This window comes from Rhineura floridana, chromosome 3, assembly GCF_030035675.1.
Source record: "Rhineura floridana isolate rRhiFlo1 chromosome 3, rRhiFlo1.hap2, whole genome shotgun sequence".
NCBI classification, from domain to species: domain Eukaryota; kingdom Metazoa; phylum Chordata; class Lepidosauria; order Squamata; family Rhineuridae; genus Rhineura; species Rhineura floridana.
The window spans coordinates 152619520-152644852 of record NC_084482.1 but is presented as its reverse complement, the minus strand read 5'-3'; the positions used below and the strand labels follow the sequence as shown (position 1 = coordinate 152644852).

General features: G+C 43.4%; 1 protein-coding gene across 1 annotated transcript; it reads left to right on the top strand.

Annotated features, from left to right (window-relative positions):
• MCM2 (minichromosome maintenance complex component 2) lies at nucleotides 1-24633 on the top strand. Its single transcript, XM_061618377.1, has 16 exons — nucleotides 1-199; nucleotides 2028-2212; nucleotides 3472-3647; nucleotides 6031-6294; nucleotides 8701-8920; nucleotides 10438-10645; nucleotides 11984-12118; nucleotides 12789-12980; nucleotides 13920-14013; nucleotides 15127-15377; nucleotides 16415-16541; nucleotides 16790-16902; nucleotides 17730-17972; nucleotides 19266-19448; nucleotides 21331-21486; nucleotides 23181-24633. The coding sequence occupies exons 1-16, from the start codon at nucleotides 194-196 to the stop codon at nucleotides 23289-23291; spliced, it is 2664 nt and encodes an 887-aa protein (XP_061474361.1). The 5' UTR covers nucleotides 1-193; the 3' UTR covers nucleotides 23292-24633.
• Nucleotides 24634-25333: the final 700 nt, after the last annotated feature.

The window sequence follows — 25333 nt, the reverse complement described above, 5'->3', positions numbered from 1 at the left end:
ATTAATATGCATAGTGCGCTCTCCACTATATCTGCATATTCATTAGGAGCTCAGTTATTATTCATGAGCTTTCGCGGGCTTTTGGACCACGTGATTCTCTTTCGCGCGGAATTCAGGCTACGTCTGGCACTGCAAGAGGGAGCGGCTTGGTCAAGTTGTAGCAGAACTCCCATCGACTCGGAAAGCGGCAGAGATGGCGGTGAGTAGGTCCTGGGCTCGGATGAGCTCCTTCGGGTAGGGGGGTGCCTGCAAGAAAGGCTGCTAGCCGTCCATGTAGATAGTATTTCCCTTCCCCCTTGCTTAGATAGTTTAGTCTTTTCTTTCGTGCCTGGAGGAATCTTATTAGAAGAATCGCCCGAGCAGCGCTTGACTCGTTTGTCTGGGAGTGTAGTCTGGGGTCTGTAGGCGAACAGATTCTAAACCCCAACTGTGCTGTCGAGTGCAGGGAGAGATCCTGGACTTGTGTTAGAAGTCAGCCTGCAAACTCTCCACCAAGCATAGGCCCAGTTCTCGCTAGGAAATCTGTCTGCCTCCGGGCAGTACCACTTCAGAGTGCAAGAGGGGCTTGTGGGTTGAATTAGTTTTCTGTATAAAACATTCCCCGTACATAGATTAGTAGGGACTGTAACCCAGTGCGGGCTTCCTTGCGAGTCAGCCCTGCTGAACTCTGTGGGACTTACCATGCAAACATGGATATGATTGAATTGCACTCGTCTGGGAGAAGGCTACCTGTCAGGCTAGCTTGGAAAAGTTACTTTTTTCAACTACAACTCCCATCAGCCCCAGCCAGCATGGCCACTGGATTGGGCTGATGGGAGTTGTAGTTCAAAAAAGTAACTTTTCCAAGCTCTGCCTAGATTCCTGGGTTTAAGAGTTATTTGCGTGGAGAAGTATCTTGTTATCTCACCTGCAGTCAGAAATGGTACAGCCGGCCCCAGACACAAGTTTTCTTATCTCAGAAGTAGGCCACAAGTATTGTGTGTGTCTCGTTTGTCACGCCATAACGGGTGCATTGCTACAACTCCAGCTGGTCACAATTCTGCCCATATGGCAAAAGCCTCTAGGCAATGAAATCCCGAGGTCCAGCGCCTTCACAGAAAGTCATTACCAAGAGAGCAAGACCATTTAGTTGCATGTGAGTTAGAAATAAGTAGCGCACCCCGCTATGGGGATGATCAACTCTATATGGTGGGGTAGCTAATGTGATGGACTCAGGATTCCATCATCCCATGTTGGTTGGGGCTGATGGGAGTTGGAGTCCAACAATTTCTGGAGGGTACCATATTGATTACCCTCTCAGTAAGGAGCGGATAGATGAACAAGGGCACTTGATGACCTTCTTGATCATAACGGGCTAATGAAAGAACAGTGAAAGTTTTTGAGTTAATGCTTTCAGTGTTTTTTGAAACAATTTTAAAAGGTACCTCTTTACACTGGCTTTTGGAAGAAATTGATTCTGTAAGGCCAGCTGTAATTGATTAGGACATCTGCTGAATTGATATGGTTTGGCTTTTAGTTTTAATGTGTATGTGTCATCCGTCCTTGATTTTATTTTTAATTGTATAGTTGTGTTACTTTGTTAGCTGAGCTCCTTTGGAGGGAGGGCAGGATAGCAGCATGACAGAAAAATAAGATATTTCAAAAAATTGTCACCCTAAGAGAGAGGCTATAGTTTCATTCTTCTTGAATACCTATGTGTAAATTGAGTGCTATTCTACCTGTGGTTTGTGTCATAGAAATAACACCTGCCTCCCACCAACCTCTTCCATTTCATAAATTTTGCATGGAAGGTGGTCGTAACTTTCCTTCTCTACCATTAGAACTTTTAGACTTGAGGAATACTGTAGAATGTTCTTGCCCTGTCTTGATCTAGCACAATGTCAGTCTAACTCTCAGCATTTCTTGTGCATAGTAATAGTCCTGAAATTCGCTCTGCTTTCTGCATTTCCACCAGCAAAAGGTGTCCATTAAGCCAATTCACCTTAACTAATTGTAAACTTTAAGCTTGGCACCGTGTGTTTCCTCAGGATTCCTCAGAGTCCAATGTGGCTACCAGCCCCACACGCAGCTCTCGGCGAGGAGAAGCCTTCACTTCTAGCCCAGGGAGAGATCTTCCCCCTTTTGAGGATGAATCCGAAGGGCTCTTAGGAACTGAGCAACTCCCTGATGAAGAAGAAGATGGAGAAGAGTTGATTGGAGAAGGAATGGAAAGGTAGGAGAGTTGCTCTCTGGTAGCTGAATCCTTATGTGAGATTTCTTTTCTGTGGCGGCATTACTTGGGTGATGCCTTGGTACACCTGCAATGCTGGAAACTGGACATCCTTGAAAGCACAAGCCTTAAGGGGTAAGTGTTCTATGTAAACACTACATAAGCGCACTATTTAAACACTTTTATATATACCGTATATGTATAAAAGTTCTTTTATACATGAATAAGCAATTAGGGTTTATTTCACATGATCTAAAATTGTGGAGAATATTGGATCTTTCATCCTGTTTTTGAATCGATATAAGCATGATTGCAAAATATGTTGTTGATTTCACCAGGGTTTATTGCTGAAAGTAAACAAAAATGAGCATTCCTTTTAGCAGCGTTTCCTGTTCAATGTTCATAAATATTGCCCCCTCCCCCTTTCCAACTGCTTCTGTGGGCAACTAGTCACGTGTGACATCATTTGCATCAATGATGCTTCTAGCCAAATTGGCAGGGTTTGGGTGACCATCTTGATGAATATAAGGGTATACATCCAGATGCATCCTCAGTGGCAACACATGCAGAAGGCACATCTCTTTTGCTGGATTACTGTACCATGCTGTCTAGCAACCTATGCTTTTTATTTACATCCTTCTCCTGTTTTGTAGAATTGAATCTCATGATTGCCATAAATTCAGAAAATTGTGTTCTATTTCAATACATTTGATTGCATACATGTGTTCCCCTCTTTATCATCTCTATGGTTTTTTAGGGTTAGGATATTATTGTTTTAGATCATGTAATGTACCATGAGAATAGATGGTGCTAGCTATGTTAATATACATGTATATTAATTTTAGTATGCTCCATTAACATTCAGCATGCTCATCCAAGGCTCAGAGAAGTACATTGTTACTCTTTGGTTGCTGGGGGGAGACATTAACTGCAAGTTCTGACAAACATGTCAGCTACATGTGGCGGGGAGTCCACCCACCCCATGGAAAGTACACGTCTTAATGTGTATCCATGCACCTGTATGTCATTTGTGCAGCACCAATATGTGTAGCCTGAAACTGTGTAGTTGTGGCTCCCTACAAAAATAGAGAACATCTGTGCAATTTGGACCGACATGCACTGAATGTTCTATGTGTAGGTGCTGTGCAACAGACTCCCACATGAGGACAGGTGTTTATTTCTGCTGTGCAAAGTTAAGTGAGATACTCAGAGGATTCGCTTGTGCTGGGTAGCTTGATTAACTGAGGTGTGTGGGTGTCTAGGGACTACCGCCCTATTCCAGAGCTGGATGTCTATGAAGCTGAAGGTTTGGCCATGGATGATGAAGATATAGAAGAACTGACTCCCAGCCAAAGGGAAGCGGCAGAGAGAGCAATGCGGCAGAGGGACCGTGAGATGGACCGTGGCCTGGGCCGCATGCGGAGTGGTCTGCTTTATGGTACGTTTTTGAAGCTTAAGAACATAAGAAGAGTCCTGCTTGCTCAGACCAAAGGCCCATCTGGCTCAGTTTTCTTTACTCACAGTGACCATCCAGGTGCCTCTGGGAAACCCACAAGCAGGACATGAGCTCAGTAGCCCACTCCTGCTGTTAGTTCTCCAGAAACTGGCATTTAGAGGCATATTGCCTCTGATGCTGGAGATAATACATAGCAATTGTGGCCAGTAGCCATTGATAGTCTTGGCCTCTGAATCTGCCTGATGCTCTTTTAAAGCCATCCAGGTTGGCAGCCATCAATCACGTTGTTACATCTTATGGTGGGGAATTCTGTTGTTCAGCTGTGTGCTGTGTGAAGAAGTACTTCCTTTTGTCTGTCTAGAATCTCCTACAATTAAGTTTCATTGGATGATTCCAGGTTTTAATATTATGAGATAGGAGGAAAAATCTAGAAAGCTTGCTTCTAGTTGGTTGTTAGCTTATACCTTAATAATAATACATCTTCTAGCTGTCACTTTTATGTTTATAATATTTATTTAGAATATTCAGAGACTGCTCTTCAGCGATACCTTCATAGTGGCTCATGTCACACAAAGCTAAGCCAGACCATGATTTAGCATACAGCAACAGCAAGTACAGTAGGGCCCTGCTTTTCAGCATTCCGCTAATACAGCAGCATCAGCGGGGCAATCAACTGTAGCGCGGGGGGCTCCAGCTGACAGCGATCACCTGGAGTGCGCGAGCTCGCCACGCTCCAGCTGATCACTGCCGGCTGTAGCGCGACAGCTGGAGTACAGTAGGGCCCCACTTTCTGGCAGTTTTTGCTTTTCAGCGGGGGCCTGGAACGTAACCTGCCATATGAGTGGGGCGTACTGTATGAGGAGGAGCAGAGTGGCTGCAATCTCCTCTTTAGGAAGCTGCATAATTGCACTAAGCCATGGTTTGGCTTAGCATTCTGTATGAACCTGGTCTTTTGGTAATAAAATTACAATTTTAAAAAAGAATCTTAAAAGATTTCAGTAAACTGAAGCACAGGAGAGCAATTTTAGGACGCAATCCAGTGTGTGCTTATCCTGATGGTAAGTTGTATTGAGTGCACTAGAACTTACTTCCAAGTAAATATGCACAAGATGGCACTGTTAACACTGTATGTCTCATAATTGTAACTAAACACAGGGCATGAGTTCTAATCCCAAAATGGGATGTGAGGCCATGTAGGGTTGTAGCTTCTTGCATGGTCAGTGAGCATTCTGTAGGGTATTTTTAGTTATTGGATTTACATACTGCTCTTCAACTGATTGCCAGGACAGCTTACAGAAATGACAATAAAGCATTAAAATATCACAATATAAGCAGTAAATAGAACAAAAAATTCAGCATGCAGCATAAAAGCAATTTTATAGAGTATTTAAAAGCATGATAAAATTAAAAGGATGCTGAAATGACATCAAGATAGGCACCAGGAAAGTACTAAACTCCTAACAGAACTAGAGAATTTAATAAGTTCTTACTAGTCTTGGGTCAAAAAACTTACCTTTATACAAAATATTAAATAATCACTCCACCCAAAATACATTTGGAAATAAAGCAGTCTGGGAGACAGACTTAAATATGGAAATTACAGACAGGGAAAATGCCATGTAAGTCATACACAGATGGTATTTTACACCTATTAACTTGTATAAATTACGCATTAAGCAAAATGTGTTGGAGAAGGCGCAATACACACGGCACATTCTTTCATTTGTGGTGGAAATATCCAGTGATAACAGCAATTTTGGCAAAATATATTTACAGAAACTGGGAGTACAGTAGATCAACCCATTCCAGGTACACTCCAGCACTACTAACATGATTTGAAGGTGATAATGTAAACTTACTGTAAAAGGATATGATACCTTTCTTTATGGTAGCAGCACACAAACTAGTTAGTAAACATTGGAAAACTGAAATTGAGCAGATGGCATAGGAGTTTATGGCAGATTGCCTTAGCTGAGAACCTCACGAGCCAAATGAAGGAAGCAAGAGGACAGGATGGCAACTTCAGACTGGGATGGTTTTGTTTCACAGCCTGTGTTAAATAGAGCAGAACCACCATCAGCCATGGCTCTTTATGGCATAATAAGGTGGATTAAAATGAATGGGCATGACACTATACTTTTGAATCAACGCTATACCATTGTTAAAGTTTTGATTGGTGGTTGTTCGTAATTTGTAAAATCCAAATAAAAATAATTGTGTGTGTATAGGCACCAGGTTAGCTCATAGATGGAACCTATAGACAGCATCTATGTTATGCACTTAAGAAGGCAGTTGGGTTGGTATCATCAACAGTTCTATGTCTGATCTGTCTGTTTTTTAACTCCACTTCCATTTAAAACTCCAGAGAGCGATGATGAAGATGAGGATCGTCCTTTGCGGAAGAGGCGCCTAGCTGAACGGGCTGCTGATGGTATGGAGGATGAGGATGAAGACATGATTGAGAGCATTGAGAACCTAGAAGACATGAAGGGGCATTCAGTGAGGGAGTGGGTGTCTATGGCAGCTCCTCGACTTGAGATCTACCACCGCTTCAAGAACTTCCTGAAGACTCACGTGGATGACCATGGCCACAACGTCTTCAAGGAGAGAATCAGTGACATGTGCAAAGGTACAGCAAAGGTGTGGGGATGTGGGAGAAGAAGGGGCAGGCAGAGCAAGTGTCTTTGGCCAGTTGCTCTTTGAGCAGCGCATTAAGTTCTTCAGTGTTCAGACACATCATCTTTCTGATCTATGACCCTCCTGTGTTGTAGTTTCAAGCAACTTCTTCAGTGCAGTTGGGTAGCTTACTTGTAGGATTTCTGCAATCTGCGGGTGGACCTCAACCCACCACTTGGAAATCATTTTAATGTGGGTGATTAACCTTAAATTCAGGGGCCTGATTTGGTGCCACATACAGTTTTTTCTCCCCCCTCCACCTCACCAGTTTTTGCAGTCACTGCTAAAAGCAAGCACAGCCCTGGGGTGACTAGAGCCTAGCACCCTAATGGGGATGTGGGTCACATATACACATGAACTTTAGATCAGTCATTTGAGAAGTGGAGAGAGGATGATAACCCTGCCTCCGCTGCTGACCTCCAAAGTCAGGTGGGTGCCTTTTTGTGTGGCTGCCTGTGTGTGCACTTGTGAGAGTGTGGGGTGGCACATCCACCCGCTTGCTGGTTAGTGAAGGATAAATGTGACCCACAGGCCAAAACAGGATAGCCACTCCTGCTTTAGCAGAAGAAAAAACTACTTATTGCAGCAAACAGTTGGCCTTTTTTCTCTCCCATGACTTTGGCTGTTTGACCTGAATCTTTTTCTCTTCTGTTCATGCCTCCTCAACCTATTCTGTAGATAGATTATTTCAGTGAGTGTGATGTTTGTAGAATAATCTAGTAAGTGAGTTTTCATTATGTCAGTGTTTCAATTACTGAAATACTGCCTAGCATATTTGAAGAACATACTCGTTACACAGCCATAATCCCCACAATTCTTCAAATACTCATTTTTCTTTGTCATCACAAACTTCACAAAGGTATTCATGGGCCAGATAGATTCTTCTCACAATCATTCATACTTAAACCAGACCCTCAATAACTAGGCTGAGCTCTATGTGACTTCAGTAGTGCTTCTGAACAGATCATGTTGAGGTAAACTCCATTGAAAAATGGGACCTGCATAGAAGTATGTCCTAAACGAGATCCTAATATCCCAGCCAAATGTTCAGCTCTTGCAGCCTGTCATGTGCATGTTTACTCAGATGTAAGTCCCATCTGTTCAGTGAAACCTACTCCCTAGAATGCGTGTTTAGGATTGCAGGTTCAGAAAAACAAGGTTAGAATTAATGTTTGTTAGTTTTATATACTAGCTCTAAGTGTTTAGGACCAGGGTACACATTTGTTGTTAAAGCTAAAACTATTCTATTTCTTGATAAAAATCATTTATATTTCAAGGTGTATTGTCTAAAAATGGCAATAGTTTGTCTTGAATTATGACAATGTACTCATGAGACAAAAATAATTTTATATGCTCTACTGAAGACAATGAAAAATACCACTGTATTACACAATTAAAAAAAAATCAGGAGTATAGCATCCTTAACTAAATTAAGATGTAACAAAGCATATGCAGTGAATAGATTCATTGAAAGTTATTTATTTATTAAATATGCAGTTTGTTCATTATTGTTTGTTTCATAGTATGAAATCCCAGCCTTATGTTCAATCTTGTTTAAGCCTTTTGGAGGGTTTGTGAATTATTGATCTCTTTTTGTTTTATAGCAAGAAATTACGTAAGCAGAAATGTATATATTTGGAAACAATTTTTTTAAAACAAGGAAAATATGGACTTCAGAAATCAGTATTTAATTATTTTAGCCAATATTATAACTGTCTGTAATAAATTTATAGTTCAAAGATGATCAGAAAGAGAGAGAACACATTACCCCTGGCATTCAGAACAGTTCGTAGGGCTGGTGCTGCTATTGAGTAGCATCCTGTGCCAGCGGTTCCCAAACTTTTCTTCCCATGGAGAACTTGAAAATTGCTGATGGTATTCGCAGACCACTTAGGCTTCAATCCAATACATGCTTACCCATTGTAATCCCATTTAACCCAATGGAGCTTACTTCTGAGTAGACATGTATTGGATTGCAGCCATAGTGACTTTTCTGCCTGTCGTAGCAATTGTAATGTGCTGTGCTAGATGCTGTATGATTTTTAATTGTATTTTTATTGCTTCTTTTATTTCTTATACTGTATTACAATGTTATTTCTAAAGAAAGCAAACTATAATACTATAACAAAACAAATATGAATATTCAGTGCGGACATGCCACAGACTACCTAAATGAAATGTACGGACAACCGTTTGGGAACCACGTAATGCAATACATTTACATGATCATAAAAGAATATATGCTATTGTAGTTTGTAAGTTCATAGCACTTAATGTATAGGTTATTTAATTATTTTTGCGGTGGGCAGGAGGATCTTGTTCATCCTTTGACAAAAACTTGTCTTTCTATTTGACAAAGAGAACAGAGAGAGCCTGGTGGTGAATTATGAAGATTTGGCTGCTCGGGAACATGTCCTTGCCTATTTTCTTCCGGAAGCCCCAGCAGAAATGTTGAAGATCTTTGACGAAGCAGCCAAGGAAGTGGTGCTGGCTATGTACCCCAAATATGACCGGATTGCCCAGGAAATCCACGTCCGCATCTCACATCTGCCTCTGGTGGAGGAGTTACGATCACTCAGGTAAGGAATCAGTTTGAGTTTGGGTGATGGGCAGTCCTCTTGTAGCTTTTTAGTGGATAAGCTCTCTAAAATATAACTGGCTAGGACGTACATGACCAGTAGCAAGCGCATTCAGACAACTTAATGTTTTCAGTAAGATTTACATTAAAATATGCTGAGCACAGCAGCTTTCAGAAAAAAATTGATTTGAGATTCTATGTTCTTAATAAATTGGTTGTAATCTCTAGGGCAGCTGTGGGGAACCTTTGGCCCTCCAAATGTTGCTGAATTGCAACTTCCATCAGACCCAATAGACATTGCCTATTATGGTGGGAGTTATAGTTAGCAACATCTCAAGCAGCAAAGGTACACCACTCCTGATCTAGGGGTTGAATCCAGACCTGGAGTCATGCTTAGAATAAACTAATTGAAATCAATGAGACTTGAGTGAGACTAACTGAGGTCCCACTGATTCACTAGGTCTACTCTAAACATGACTCGGATCCAAACCTAGGTGCTACTAAAAATGCATGTCTTTTTTTCTCAGTAAAGAACAATAATGGGAAGCCTTCTTGAAGCTGTATTTCAGAGATTGGGAACCCGGTGACCTCTAGATGTTGTTGGTTTCCAGTTCCCATGAGCCTCAGCTAGTGTGCCCCATGGTCTGTGATGATGGGAATTGTAGTCCCAACAACATCTGGAGGGCACCAGCTTTCCCATCCTTGTTTTCAGAACTTCTGCATCCCCCATCCATTGGAGACCCTGAACTACACTAGAGAGTAAGAGGCTCCAGAACATCCCAGCCCTAGAAGGAAGGTTACTTAACGCGGGAAGCTGGTGAGAGCAGGGAATCATGCAGCTGCCATGGGGAAGATAGTTCCTAGCCTCTTGTAGAAGGGTGGAGAACCTTTTTGTTATCTCCTTACCCCACCCCTGCAGATCAATTTTGACAGGAGGGTGGAACCACCCACAGGCCAATCATCTGATGTCATCATCAAAGTGCAGCACTTGCTAAAAGACCAACATTCAGCTGGTTTTCAGGCACTTGGGAAAGCATGATGCAAGGGGCTTTGCAAATCCTGTGCTTGGTGCTTGGGAAGTGCTGAGTACAGGGCTTGTAAATGCCTGACAACTAGCTCTTTGGTTTTGAGGCAGGTGGCATGACTTGGCCAAAATGGCCTCGCAGGCAAAAACAGTAGCCTGATGGGCCAGATTTGGCCTGTGGACAGGAGGCTCCCCACCCCTGCTGTCGTGTCTCTGGGACATTTTACTTGACAGTAGCTGAGATTCTTCTTTTCTCTATTCTTGGAAAGCAAGGATGCTGATGATCAGTCTTTGCTTCATTAGGAGTTGCTATGAAAAAACAACTCATTTTCTTAAAACAATCCTTTGTAGGGCAGCACACCTGTTTGAATAGCATTCTTGCGTTCCTAATCAGATGCCATGTTAGCCTGGAGACTACCGTGGCTATCCTCACCCCCCCTTCTGAACCGAGGAACTCTGCCCATTTTAACTTGTGTTTTTGCCTTTTCTCTTAGGCAGCTGCATTTGAACCAGCTGATCCGGACAAGCGGAGTTGTAACGAGCTGCACAGGGGTTCTGCCCCAGCTCAGCATGGTCAAATACAATTGTACCAAGTGTAGCTTCATCCTAGGACCTTTCTTGCAGTCCCAGAACCAGGAAGTAAAGCCAGGATCCTGTCCAGAGTGTCAGTCTGTTGGCCCCTTTGAAATTAACATGGAAGAGGTAAACAGTGATTTGGGTGTAGTTAGGAGTCTTGATTCCTGCTGTTTGTGTCATAAAGGCATACATACGTAATGAAGCTTTATAGCTAATAGGCTGGGACAAATTAGCCCAGACATGGAGTTGCACTTGGCTCTTAAATACCACATGCCCCTCTTTCCTCTTGCTTGCTTTCAGTGCTGTTCCTAGCAGTTGATGATTCAAAAGTATTGCAGCTCTTATGTACACCTGTTGCTGCCACTAATCTCAATCCAACGCCTTCCTGTTGATTAGCTTTATGGATGCTAGGCTTTGGGAAGTCTGCTGTCCTATTGAGAGTTTCCAGGGACTTGTAGCATGGAATCTGGCATACATCCGGGTGCCTTAAAGGTTTGTTTGTTTGTGTAAAGTAAATGCAGGTTTATAGCCCTTATAGTGGTGTTTTGCAGGTGCAGGGTAGTGATAGTCTGCTGTCTATGGATGCTTTACAATGCAGGGGATGCCTGCCTGTGACAGTTCCTGCAATGCATCAGTTAGGGCAGTTCATACCATAAATACATTTATCCCACTTTAAACTGTTGTGGCTTCCCCCAAAGTATCCTGGGAAGTGTAGTTCGTGAAGGGTGCTGACAGTTGTTAGGAGACCCCATTTCTCCTCGCAGAGCTACAGTTTCCAGAGTGGTTTAGCAGTCCCTCTTCCCAGAGAACTCTTGAGAATTGTAGCTCTACAAAAGGAACATGGATGTGGCCACAGCATCCTCCCTGTCTCTTTGCAGCTACATACTAACATGCCTGCTCTTCTTGAGACTTGTGTGGCTGCAAGGACAAGTGGCCTGTCCTTGCTTAAAATCACAAGATGTTGTGCTGGTCCTCAGGATTAGAGATGGACCTAAAGAGATCTCAATTCTGAGAGGTCTAAAACTAAGACTCCTTGTACCATTTATTTCCCTTTAGAGTCGGGGACTACAAGTCATGCTTATAAACAAAATAGAAAAATGAACTAGAGATGCTTTCTTTCAATGCCTCTGTGAATATGGTGGCTTCGTGGTTTTTTTCCCCTTAATCTGGAATTGTGATTTTGGGCTCCTTATCGTAACCTATGCAAATGATGGGTTGTATCCCAACACTGTAAGTGGTATTTCACTTGCTCAACAGGGCTTCCCCTCCCTCTCCCTGTGTACCCCCAAAATCTCCAGGCCCCCCCAACCCGCTTGAGCAGATTTTGAAGGTGCATGGAAGAGAGGAGGGAGAAGCTCTGTTATGCAGGTCAGCTATGCAAGCAGAACAGCAGCATTGGACGCCACCCTATAAGTTTAAGGGCCACTGTTGCCTTTGACCTGTTGTCCTGTTGCTTTCCCCCAGACAGTCTACCAGAACTACCAGCGTATCAAAATCCAGGAGAGCCCTGGGAGGGTGGCAGCTGGCAGGCTCCCTCGCTCCAAGGATGCCATCTTACTTGCTGACCTGGTTGACAGTTGCAAGCCAGGGGATGAGATTGTAAGTACAATGCCAGGGGGAGGAGCGGAAGAATTCCAGAGAGATGGTTGCATTCACAAATTATTTTTTAAAAATGGTCTCGTGTATCGAATTGGGAAATGAGATGCTTGTCATCCTGAAGAAAATGACACTGTACATATGAAGTATGCAGCTTTTTGAAGACTGTCACAGTGACAACTGAAGGCCTCCTTCCCCTTTTTTTGGTACATTACACACTGCAGCAGAAAATGAAAACTTGAGTCATTTCCATATCTTTACAGGGTTTTTTATCTGCATGATGACACACACAGGTGGTCTAGGGCTTGTCAGTAGCCAACTCAGCTCTATGTTCAGTTCCTTGGAAATGAAGACTCTTCGCATGCTGTGCAAAGCTTCAAAGAAATGAAGGCTCAGTGTAGAATAGTTTAAAGTAAAATATCCTCTGCTACTTAGTAGATTGTTTTTCAGTAAAAAGGTGCAGGCGTTGTGTTAATATGTCATGTACGTTACAAATACTTTATCCTTTTCATGTTGACAAGAAAGCATATTTTTAAGTGTGCTACACAAACCAGTGGATACATGCATCCATCGGCTGCTTTTGATTTATCTTCTTTCACTCCCTCAATTACAGGGAGTTTTCTTAGTACCAATGATTAAACAATGTATTAAATTTTATCTTTTTGCCTTTCAGGAGCTAACTGGAATATATCACAATAATTACGATGGTTCTTTGAACACTGCCAATGGGTTTCCAGTCTTTGCAACTGTGATCCTGGCTAATCACATTGCCAAGAAGGACAACAAGGTGGCTGCTGGAGAGCTCACAGATGAGGACATGAAAGTCATCGTGGGCCTGTCCAAGGATGAGCAGATCAGCGAGAAAGTGAGTTTGGAACCCTCATCCGCTTTCAGGCCTTTTGTTTCTCTGTTGTGGGCAGGGAGTGGGTCAAACAGTAAGAGATGTCTGGACAGAACCTGTTTGAAGGAATACCACATGACTACCAGTCCTGTTTCTGTCCACGGAAGGTTCCAGAGGGTAAGCAGTTCCTCTCCCTGAAATATTTCCTGTTACCCCATTTGCTCCGTCGGTGTTCAACCACAATGTATTATTTGTATTTAATGTGTGTCGCCAAATTCTTACTCCCCTAATAATGGACTTTGCCACCCCTCCACATCCCCCAATCTAATTATTCTTCTAAATGCAAACAGCTTTTTTTATTCCAAGCACAGAAAGATAGCAGGATTCAAATAAGCAAGATACTTCCCTACTACAAAACTCTTTTGGGGTGGCCACTGTGACTTCCCCAAAAATAGTAACAAAATCAAAATGTGTGCTTAATGTGTGCAGTTACCAGCTGCTAAGTGTTACCTAAATCACTGAACTAGCACATGTGCATCCATATTTTTTTACATTTATATCCTACCTTTCCTCCAAGGAGCTCAGGGTGGTGTACATGGCTCTCCTCCCTATTTTATCCACACAACAACCCTGTGAAGTAGGTTAGTCTGAGAGACTGTGACTGGCCCACAGTCACCCCTTGCGCTTCATGGCTGAGTGGGGATTTGAACCCTGGTCTCCCATGTCCTAGTCTGAGACTCTGACTGCAAGTGTGGGGCAGTGGTTAGACGCATGATTGTTCTCATTCTACTGCATATGGCTGATTTGGTTGGTGGGTGGGTAAAACCAGAGCTGCTTCTCTAGAGCCTGTGAGCAGCTTTTCATTGAAACATGGCTGCTTCTCATGTAGCTGTTTTCAGGTACACCATGCTAGCTATTTGGCACCAAAAATGACCACATGAAAATGCCTGGTTTCCCTTTCAGATCTTTGCCAGCATTGCTCCTTCAATCTATGGACATGAAGACATCAAAAGGGGCCTGGCTCTCACCTTGTTTGGAGGAGAACCCAAAAATCCAGGTAGGTTGCAAAGCTTGTTATCCAAAGAAGCTGTCTGATCAGTATTATCTTAACTGCTGCCGAAGATATCTTTATAATGCTGCAAGGGAATTACTTTTGAGACGCGTGGCTTCACAAGCATAGTTTGACAAGAACTGTCTTCATTTTTAGTACAGTTCACTTATCTTGCCACAATGAGAAGAAATGTGTTAGCCCCCCCGAACATTTTAAAACAAGAGCCTTTTGCGACATATAAAGTGGTCCTAAAACCCCCAGAGTTTTATTGGGAAATCTATCCAATATCCAGTTGCATAGTGACAGGGTTTGTTTTCCAGATGCATTGCCTTCATAGTTCCTTTTGTAAGATCTTTCTGTGTTCTGCTGGACTCATTTTCTCATCCTATTTATAAAACCAAAAGATTTGATTGCCCTTGTGTGGATTGATGGGTGGCGGCCCCTAGGCTGTGGAATGCTCTTCCTAGGGATATAAGAATGACCCCCTCCCTGCAATCCTTCTGGCGTCAAGCAAAGATTTTCCTATTCCAACAAGCTTTTGGTACTGACGGTTGCTAAAGTTGGGACTGCTGGGAACTGCACTACTAATGCCGAATTTTACTATTTTTAAATTGGTTTTGATTCCTTTTTATCTAGCAATATGATTGGTTTTAATATTGGATGTAGTTTAATTTCATTTTAATGTAGATTCTGTATGTTTTAATTATATGTGCTTTTATCTGGAAGCCGCCGCGAGTTCCAGTATTGGAAGGATGGCGGGATATAAATAAAGAATAACTAACTTGAGGGGGAGGCATTAACAAAACAGACCATTCTGCCTTGTATATCTTTTTAATGTTCAAACATCACCTTCAGTAATGTATTGTTCCTCTAGAGCAGCCTTTCCCAACCAGTGTGCCTCCAGATGTTGGTGGACCACAATTCCCATCCTTCCTGACCATTGGCAATGCTGGCTGAGGCTGATGGGAGTTGTGGTCCAACAACATCTGGAGGCACACTGGTTGAAAAAGGCTGCTCTAGAGGGCAGTACATGAGTACCACACTTCAAAGCACCTGAGAGAAGCTTTTAGTTGGACTCACTTTTTTATGTGTGTGTGTGGTTAATCTTAAATGCTTTAGGAGGAAAACATAAGGTCCGTGGCGACATCAACGTCTTGCTTTGTGGAGATCCTGGAACAGCCAAGTCTCAGTTCCTCAAATATGTGGAGAAAGTGTCCAGCAGAGCTATCTTCACCACTGGCCAGGGGGCTTCTGCTGTTGGTCTGACCGCGTATGTACAGAGGCACCCAGTGAGCAAAGAGTGGACCCTGGAGGCAGGAGCCCTTGTGTTGGCAGACAGAGGGGTTTGCTTGATAGATGAATTTGACAAGGTGGGTGTTGGCTGGGGCACATAAGAGAGCTTGGGCTAAGGCAGGTGTGGGGAACCTGTGGGCCCTCCAGATGCTTATTATTTTTTATTTTATTATATTTATATCTCGCCTTTCCTCCATGGAGCTCAAGGTGGTGTACATGGTTCTCCCCTCCACATTTTGTCCTCACAGCAACCCTGTGAGGTAGGTTAGGCTGAGATCCAGTGGCTGACCTAAGGTCACCCAGTGAGCTTCATGCTGGAGTAGGGATTCAAACCCTGGTCTCCTAGGCCATAGTCCAATACTCTCACCATTACCATATCTTCAGCTGTGAAGACAGGTGCAAAGAATTCATTCAGCTTCTCTGCAATCTCCTTATCCACAGTCGGAGGCAACGTGCTTCTGAATACTGGTTGCTGGAAACCGCAGGAGGGAATGGCCACTGTGAGAACAGGATGCTGGACTAGATGGGCCACTGGCCTGATTCAACAGGCTCCTCTTATGTTCTTATGAGTGCTGTTGCTCTCAGATCCTGCTTGTGGGCTTCCCATAGACAACAGGTTGGCCGCTGTGAGAACAGGATGTTGGACTAGATGGGCCACTGGCCTGATCCAGCAGGCTCTTCTCGTGTTCTTAAAATATAAAAAAGTAGCACCAGCTCTTGAAATTATGAGCATTGGGGAGATGCATCTCTGAAGAAGTTGGGGAAGGAGCATTGCTAAATGGCAGGGCACATAGAACATCCCAGGTACAGTTCCTGGCATCTGCAGTTTAAAAAGTGTATCGGGTAGCAAGTGCCGGCAAAGACCTTTGTTCAGTGTTGTGTGCTAAACGGACAGACAGTCTGATCTCTGTAAGCCAGTTTCCTATGGGGTTTTGCCCTAAACAAGCATATGGCTAAACTCAGACACAACACAAACACTTCTGATGATGTCCACTTTTAGTAAGGGCATTGAGGGGATGGTTTGCTTTGAAACATGTGCACTCGGCCTCTGCATAATCGGTTGCATAGATGCAACTCAGCAAGCCAGAACTTGCATGTCTTTATCTTTCCTCAGATGACAGATCAGGACAGGACCAGCATCCATGAAGCCATGGAGCAGCAGAGCATCTCCATCTCCAAGGCTGGCATAGTCACATCTCTGCAAGCTCGCTGTACTGTCATTGCTGCTGCCAACCCCATAGGTATGGATCATGGATGTAAGGGTCTCTTACTGTTCTCTAGTTGGCTAAAAGCTGTGTGCTGTTGACTCCACTGCTTCCCTGTTCTTTAGATGTTCTGCTGTCTGTAGGTCTGGAGAGGGAAGATGGAAGCTATGCCTGTGATCAGTGACACAAAGATGAATTGGTGCCGGGGAGGGGGAAAGCACTAGCCTATTTGGGAACCCTGTGTTCAGTAGCTCTTTCTAAACTAGTTTCTTTGCTTATACTAGGTGGGCGCTATGACCCTTCCTTGACTTTCTCGGAAAACGTTGATCTGACTGAGCCCATCATATCTCGATTTGATATCCTGTGCGTGGTCAGAGACACAGTGGATCCTGTTCAGGTATGAGCCTTCTCAAATTATTTATAACCTGAGCAAGACTTGAGAACAGGTTCATGAACGGGGCTAACATCTTGCATAGTTATGACATGAAAGAGGGATGAGGAAGCCTGCATCCAAACATCCATATTCCTAGTATCTGTCCCATCTGGGAGCAGCATGGACACTTTTGGTAAGTGTAGCTAATTAGGAACATGGTCCATCTCTTGTCAGACTGCTCATATAGCTTCAAAACATGGTTGCGCTTTCTATTTCCCTCTGCCCTGTGAGTTACCTGGTATAGATTATCCTTGGGATTACTAAATGACATGATTTCAATGGCTGTTCTTCTTTTTTGCGTTTTATTTATTTTATCAACTAATCGATGATAACATTGGATGAAACAGCAACCAGAATAGAAAACTGAGCTTGAGATTAGTGCATCCTTTAATAAAAAGTCTATGTACTAAAATGAATGTCTATTGAGTGTTCCAGTAAGTCTCTCCATAACTGCTTGTGCTACTGAGGTGTTCTCCATTCATGGTCCTCATGTCATATACAGATGAGCAAGTGCCAACCTGCATAGAATGCACTGGGGTCCACAAGGCCTTTAGCTGCTTTGGCTTGACAAAGTCAGTTTCTCAGCTAATGCAGTAGACCACATCTGGCTGTACGAAGTATCTGTCGACAGTCCATCAAGCGTGCACCATGAGTGTGCAATTTCCATATTAGCAGCCACCAACAAAATGGCTAACTTTTCTTTACAATATAACTTGGTTAGGTTTGGCAAATATTCAGAACAGTGCCAGTGGTGGTGACATAAGTTGCCTCTCTTCAATAACTTCTTGCAGGATGAGATGCTGGCTCGGTTTGTTGTCAGCAGTCACATCAAACACCATCCCAACAACAAAGATACTGTGAATGGAGACTTCCAAGAGATTATCCTCCCAAATACTTATGGGGTAGAACCCATCCCACAGGAGATCCTGAAGAAGTACATCATTTATGCCAAGGAAAAAGTACACCCCAAACTCAACCAGATGGACCAGGACAAAGTGGCCAGGATGTACAGTGAACTCAGAAAAGAATCCATGGTAAGCAGCCATGGTGAGACATAAAATGATAGACAGAGTAGGGGTGTTTCCATGTCTTGCTATGCTACCTGAAAAGGTCAGAAACTGAATCTTGGGGTCTTGTGCAGGCCAAGCGCTGAGCTGATTCCCCTCCCACCTTGACAAGGGGACCATTTAGGGCTGTTGCCTCTCAACCAGCCTAGAGGTCGTGTGTTGCTCATCTGTGCATTGCAACTTGTATACCAGCAGGTGGTGCACTTCTCCTTGTTGTCGACATCAAATTAGGGGTGCTGGCAGAATTTGTTTGCTCCACGTTTTGGAGCAAGCTGACTTGATCGGCACCTCCCCAATCATTGTGTGAAACAGAATGGGATGGGGTTCTGCAGCCCAATCCATACTTCACTGAATTTTTTTTTCTGCCATGGGCTTTTTATTTACTTTCAGTTTTGCCATGTAATCCAGGGGCTGCTCTTCAAATTTAAAAATTGCCCCTCCAGTTAACAGCAGCTCCAAGCAGCTAGAAGCCCTGTTGACATGATCAGCACTCAGCATTCCAAATGTGGCCTCAAGTGATGACACATTGTCCTCCCTCAGTCTCTTTCCCTTCAGTCTCTGAGATTTCCTGCAGGCAGCTATCTCTTTTTTTTCCAGACGTGTCCCTGGGAACATAGTGCATCATTGCTCCCAGGGGCACCTGTGGACCATATTTGGAACACCTGAATGCTGGGTTTTCCTCCTTGCGAGTTTTTGTCACCTCTGGAGGAAATTGTTTTTGAATTTGAAAGGCAGCATGGTGGTAGCAGAATTAAACTTAAAAATTAAAGTGAATCTTGGAGATTGATTTATTTAGCAAGCAGTTGATAAATTTTCTAAATAAATAAACTTGAAAGGTAGCCTTTGAATCATCTCATAAAACTATAATGTAATGGTTTTGTTTCTGAATACGTAGTGCAATTTTTTAAAAAATTATCAGATTGTGTGACAGAATGGACAAGAATGACATGGAACAGAACTTGACTGATCCCCCCTTTCCTGTTTTGAACCCTCAAGCTTCTTTATTAGTTGTCTTCTTGCGGGTTGCTATAAGTCGGAATCGACTTGAAGGCAGTCCATTTCCATTTTCTTGTTTATCATCTCCATATAGGCTTTTGTGTTTTTCTGTTTCAGTTTGGTTTTATTGAGTTGATTCAGTTTTTTTTACCACTGTACAATCTCCAAAGTTGAAAGTTATGAACTGGTAGGTTGCTATGTGAACAGGTAACGGGTACAGAGGCAAGCTCTTTACAAGTTGGGTCACTCCTTTTCTTCCTGTAGGCAACCGGAAGTATCCCCATCACAGTGCGTCACATTGAATCCATGATCCGAATGGCTGAGGCCCACGCTCGCATGCACCTGCGGGATTATGTGGTGGAGGAGGATGTAAACATGGCTATTCGGGTGATGCTGGAGAGTTTCATTGACACACAGAAGTTTAGTGTCATGAGGAGCATGCGGAAGGTATGGAGGAGTGCATTTGTGGGCTGGATAGATTGGGTTCATCTTTCATTTTAAGCTAACATCACCAAAACGTCTGTCTGATGGAGATCCAGGGCTAGCCCTAAATTGTGGCTCAATTCTTTGTACACGTTTATACGTTTGTACACATATGTGTATGTGGGCCCCGTTAAACTTGCCAGGCAGCCTGAAGGACTTGGAAATGGCTGGGGAGGGTAGAATATAGACACGTGAGTTCAGTAGAGGCTGGTGCCTATTAGGACTGGTAGGGCAGAAGGCATAGAGAGACCAATAGTTTGTGGAATCAGAGCCAATAACAGGCAAAGCCAGCAAATTTTTGTTTTGTGCCTGTCTGCTCCGCTGAGTTCTACGAGGGCAACACTGGGACTAAGGAGGAGGAAGCTGATAGGATGTTCTACACCCTGGATGGGTTGTAAGAAGGCTGGCAGGTGGGGGCTGGTTGAGGTTGTATGGCCCCATGTGCCCAGCATCCTCCACTGTCTTGAGTTATTTCCCGTGACATCTCAATTAAGTCCCCTAGGGTAGATGCACCAATTACCTATTCGGTAGTCAGAACCTATGAGACAAGGAACAAGAGATCCCACATGGATGACTTTCCCCATTCAATCTTTCCTTGTACAGTAGCATGTAGCCCCTTTTACACTGCTTTCTCCTGGTAGCACCAGGAGATGAGGCAGTCAAATGGCCCTACAGCAGAGTGTTAATGCCACAGTTGGTGAGTGCAGGTGAATATTCTAGAATGGCAAAAAAAAAAAAAACCAACTTGACTAAGTGAACTATCATCTGGAATACTTTTGATTAATGGTATGGCTTTTAGGATGAGTGGGAGGCCAATCAGGGGTCTTAATCATGGACAGGCTTAGGATAATGTGCAAGTTCTTTCATGGTGTAGTGGCTAGAGTTCTGGACTTTGGTCAGAGAGACTGGAGTTCAACCCTGCACTCAGCTGTAATTTTCAGTTTATTTTAAAACATGTATAGGCTGCCTTTCAAGGCAGTTTATATAATGCAATTAGGATATCAACAATGCAAAGCATTAAAATGGTAAAACTACGACAGTCTTCCACATTTAATAGTCTGGCAGCAAAACTCACTCCGCACATAGTATATATCATGACTGCAACAATACCAACAGTCTAGAAAAACACCAAAACATAACATCCCAGTTCTTACGCAGTAATAAAAAAAATTATTTATGTGTGTGATGACTTACGAAGATGAAATGGTATGAAGCCCAGTATAGCACACATGTTTATATCTGCCTCCTAAAATATTTTAGAGTGTTTGGCCTGTGACAAGCCTCTTGTGGCAGGAAGTTCTGTAGCTGTGGGGCTGTAACAAAGAAGGCTCTGATCTTCCATGTGTGGCTGGAATTTAAGATTGGGGCTTATGCTGTAGGTCTTAGTCAGCGACATAGCTTATTTAGAAAGAGTTGTTGCTAAGATACTGGTCTCAGACTGTTTACTAAAATAGGGACTATTTATTTTGTCTCAAGTCTGGGAAGACTCTGTATCGCTTGCACTCCTTGGCCAAGGGTTCATAACTAATATATGTGCTTTCAGCAAACTTAATGCTGGGGAACTATAATGGAACCTTTCTATTCTTGCCTCAACAACTCAATAGCTGGGCTTCTCTGAAAAGTCCAGTGTTTTCCTCCCCTGGAAGCAGAGAACCCCTGAGCCCTGAGGGTGTGTTGCACAAGCCCGCTTTGAGTGATCTGTGGCTAATCCCTATGCTTGGAGCAAAGACATCACCGTTTTGTTGAATTAAAGGAGACATCACAACGTGTCTTCCCCCCCCCCCTCCTTTCCTTTTTGATGGTGTTGATGACTCCCTCAACCTTGCTTTCTGTTCTTCCTGCACAGACTTTTTCCAGATACCTTGCCTTCAGGCGAGATAACAACGAGCTCTTGCTGTTCATTTTGAAACAGTTGGTGTCAGAACAGGTGATGTATCAGAGGAATCGCTACGGGGCTCAGCAAGATACTATTGAGGTGCCAGAGAAAGATTTAGTTGAGAAGGTATGGTCTTTTTCCCCTTGTACATATTGTGCTGGGAGCGTAAATCTACCACTTGGGCTGTGACCAGTAGTTGATGTGTATTAAAGAAAAGCATAGGTCGCTAGAACAGGCAGGGCTTTGGCCTTTAGCCTCTGCAACAACTTATTTGGATGTTTCACAAATCTTGCAGCTGATCCTTTAATGCAGGGATGGAGAACCTGTCACCTTCCAGATGCTGCTGAACTACCATTCCCACCAGCCCCAGTTAGCAATGCCAGTGGTCAAGAAAGTTGTAGAGATGCCATGTTCATTTTAGCTGCATTAAATCCTCATGGATAAAAGTGCATCCAGGCTCCCATGTGTTCCGGTGAGAAATGAACTAGGAGACAGGCACCCCTTCAGATGCAGTCGTAACGTTCAGGAGAATAGGTTTAATGTTAAGGGAAGCATCAGTCTTTTGGGAATAGGATTAGCTTTTATCAACAGCCAAGATGGCTGAAAAGTTTGGGGGAGAGGTGCTAAAGCTCAGCCTATTCACTCAATGACTGCCATTCCCTCCCTCCCCTCCCCCCCCCCCGAGAATGGGTTTTATGAAAATGTTCTCATGAGCTGTAGACCAGGGGGAAATCAGAATTACATGCCACCTATGAGAGGTGAGTTGTTTTGTAGAAGTGTGATTATAGTCCCAGAGACTCAAACAGAGATTGATCTGAGACACTGAGAGGCTCATGGGAATCTACTTTATGCCATGTCAGATTGTTTGTCCATCTCGCCTAATGTTGCATGCTCTGCCTGTCAGTGGCTCTGAGGACTCAGGCTTTCTTTCCTATAATATGCTACCTGATCCTTCTAATTTGAGGTGTCATGGATTGAACCCCTGAGACATTCTCCGTTCAAAACATTAGCTCAACTACTGAGCTATGCTGCACCCCAAAACAGATAAGGCAGGAGCTAGTAAAATAAAAGCCAACAGGCTGAGAACCTTTTCAGTTGGCAGAATGGGAAGGCTCTTGGGCTCCTTTGGGAAGAATGGTGGGATATAAATTTAATAACTAAAGAGATAGTGATGGTCACCAACTTGGATGGCATTAAAAGAGGATTAGACAAATTCATGGAGGATAAGGTTATGTTCTGTCTCTGCTGATGGAGGCAGTATGAATATAAGGTGCTGGGAATCACAAGTGGGGAGAGTGCTGTTGTACTTGCAGACTTCTCATAGGGATCTGGTTGGCCACTGAGAACAGGATGCTGGACTAGATGGGCCTTTGGCCTGATCCAGGGGGCTCTTCTTGCGTTTTTGTCCACTGAGACAGGTGCCAACCGGAGTTCGATTCCAACAGAAGGAGGAAGTCGAATCTCCGGTAAAAGGGGTCGAGGTCCACTCAGCCTTCCATCCATCCGTGGTCGGTAAAATGAGTACCCGGCATATGCTGGGGGGTAAAGAAAGCCTGGGGAAGGAACTGGCAATCCCACCCCATATATACGGTCTGCCTAGTAAACGTCGCAAGACGTCACCCTAAGAGTTGGAAACGACTCGCACTACAAGTGTGGGGACACCTTTACCTTTTACCATTCAGTAATGTTGATTTCTACTGTTCTCTTATATTTTGTGCTAGACAGAGACATCTATTCATGATCAAACTGGGGCTTATGGGAAAATCTGACAAATGCATCTCTTCATTCTGTTAGTCTCTCTCTCCCCTCTTCACCCCCAGGCTCGCCAGATCAACATCCACAATCTTTCTGCCTTCTATGAGAGTGAGCTATTCAAGATGAACAGGTTCAGCCGTGATGTGAAGCGGAAACTGATTGTGCAGGCGTTCTGAGGCCAGTGAATTCTTGAGTGGCTGTGGAGAAGAAGAATTTGGAACTGTGCTTCATCTAGTGCTGCAGTGGCACACGAACAATTCCTAAGTCTTTCCGTCAAGAATTACAGGAAAGATCTGGTAGCTCTGCTGTGCTTGAAGGACTTGTGCATAGAATAGAATGGAGCCAAATAGTTTAAATACTCAGAAAATCCTGTGTTTAATTGTAGCTGAGCATGTTGGATCAAACACCAAAGGAATGGTGTCCTGTTGGCCTCTATGTTTTTGAAATTTGACCTCATTTGGTCAGAGCATCAAGCAGAGAATTTTGTCAAAATCCCTTTTTGGACTGATTAAACTTTATAGGGCAGGTTGGGAGAACAGTGGCACTTCAGAGATTGTTGGATTCTAGCTTCTATTGCCCCTCACCACTGGCCATGTTGGCTGGGGTTAGCTGGAATTGGAAGCTAGCAACATCTGGAGGACCACAGGTTAGCCACCCCTGTTACAGGATTCTACTCTGTTATTGAGAATAGTTTAAACAAACAAGTAGAGGGGAAGGAGCAGTCAGTTGTGCTTCCTCTCTCCATTTATCAGAATGTCCAAAATTGAGCCCATATATTTTGCACTCCTGGGAGAAGTGTGTTCATTGTCTCTGCATCTGAAGACAGCTCGTGCATCTTCCATAGGGGAGTGGTGTGCTGACTCCCTTTCAGGCATCTGAAAATAAGCAGGGAGACAAGTTTTCCATTCCTAGTTTGGACATACAGAGCTGCTCTTCAGTTCTGTGTCATTGGTTCATCCTCTTGTTTAGCAGTTCATGTGCTCCTGTATGTGTGAATAGGTGAAATGGTTTGTTCAGAGGTTGATCCAAACTAGAGCTTTTTCCTCTGAGGACTGCAATATGTCTGGTAGTACTTCTTCCCCATTTTCTAAGGCTGCTATGTGTTTGTCTAGGAGGAGAAAGGTTTTGTGAAGTATTTTGTAATAGAAAAATAAAAGGTTTAAAGATAGGCTTTTACAAAGAAAGGCAAATCACTGGCATTGCTTATTTAAGAGAAGAATTCCTCAGTCCTCGGTGGTGTTATGGCTATATTGCCTGTGTTGCCATCCTTGGAATGAGTGAGCATCTCGTTGTATCTTGCTCTGGAACATTCTGGCAAATGGTTTATCTGCCCATTCAGTGTGTGTGGTCTGGTCAAAGACCCTGCATGTCTCTTAAGCAAGGCAGAACTGCACCTCCTTCAGAACCATTGACTAAGGCAAGGAACCACTTCACAGTTGGCCTGCATGTACAGTACATTTGGCTTGCTTGCTATTACATTTTGAACAATACATAATTTTGAGTCCTTTTTTTATACCACTCTTGAGTTTTGAGGTTTTTTTGCATTAAGGAAAGGTGGTTGAAAGCCAGTTATGGCTTATAAAAATGGATTTGAGATTCTCATATCTTTTTGGATAGAAACGTTTTCTCTTTCGTATTGTCTAGATTTATGAGCTGACCTAAGTGCTTTCTGGTGTTCCCTTCCTCCATATTTTAGTACAGAGAGTCAAAATGCTAAAGAGTAGAGCACCAGTCTGTAAAAACCCAAAGCCTAGGTCTTTTCCAGAAGCAAGTGTACTCCAGAAGAATATCTGGGATGAGCTATAAACCAGTTTTTCAGTGCCTAGTTTTTACATAATTAAATGTTACCCATCCTAAGTCTTGTAAGACAGGACTAACAATCTAAATAAACGGATCCCTGAGGAGCTTCTATACTTGATTCTGGCAGTAGTGATAATAACTGGAGCTTAGACTGGAGCTCCTGGAAATGCCCTCAGCTGTTCCGGCTTCTATTCACACTTCTTAGCCTTTTTGCTCTGTCCAGTCTCATCTGCCATGAGCTAGCCCTGTTTTATTTTTCCTTCCTTCTACTCCAGCTTTTGTGCCTTATACTTTCTACTTATAACCTTTCCTGATCTTCCACAAACCAGCATGTTGTTCTCTGTTATAGCAGTTAATTCTTCTGTTCCATGTTTGCTGTTCCATGCTTAGCCCTTCACTTACATTCTGGTTGCTTTTT

Bases quoted from the DNA above. Each gene is read 5' to 3' on its own strand.
- MCM2 (XM_061618377.1), top strand. The intron at 8,921-10,437 runs GTAAGGAATCAG...CTTTTCTCTTAG, and splicing joins GAGGAGTTACGATCACTCAG to GCAGCTGCATTTGAACCAGC. The intron at 16,903-17,729 runs GTATGAGCCTTC...AACTTCTTGCAG, and splicing joins ACACAGTGGATCCTGTTCAG to GATGAGATGCTGGCTCGGTT.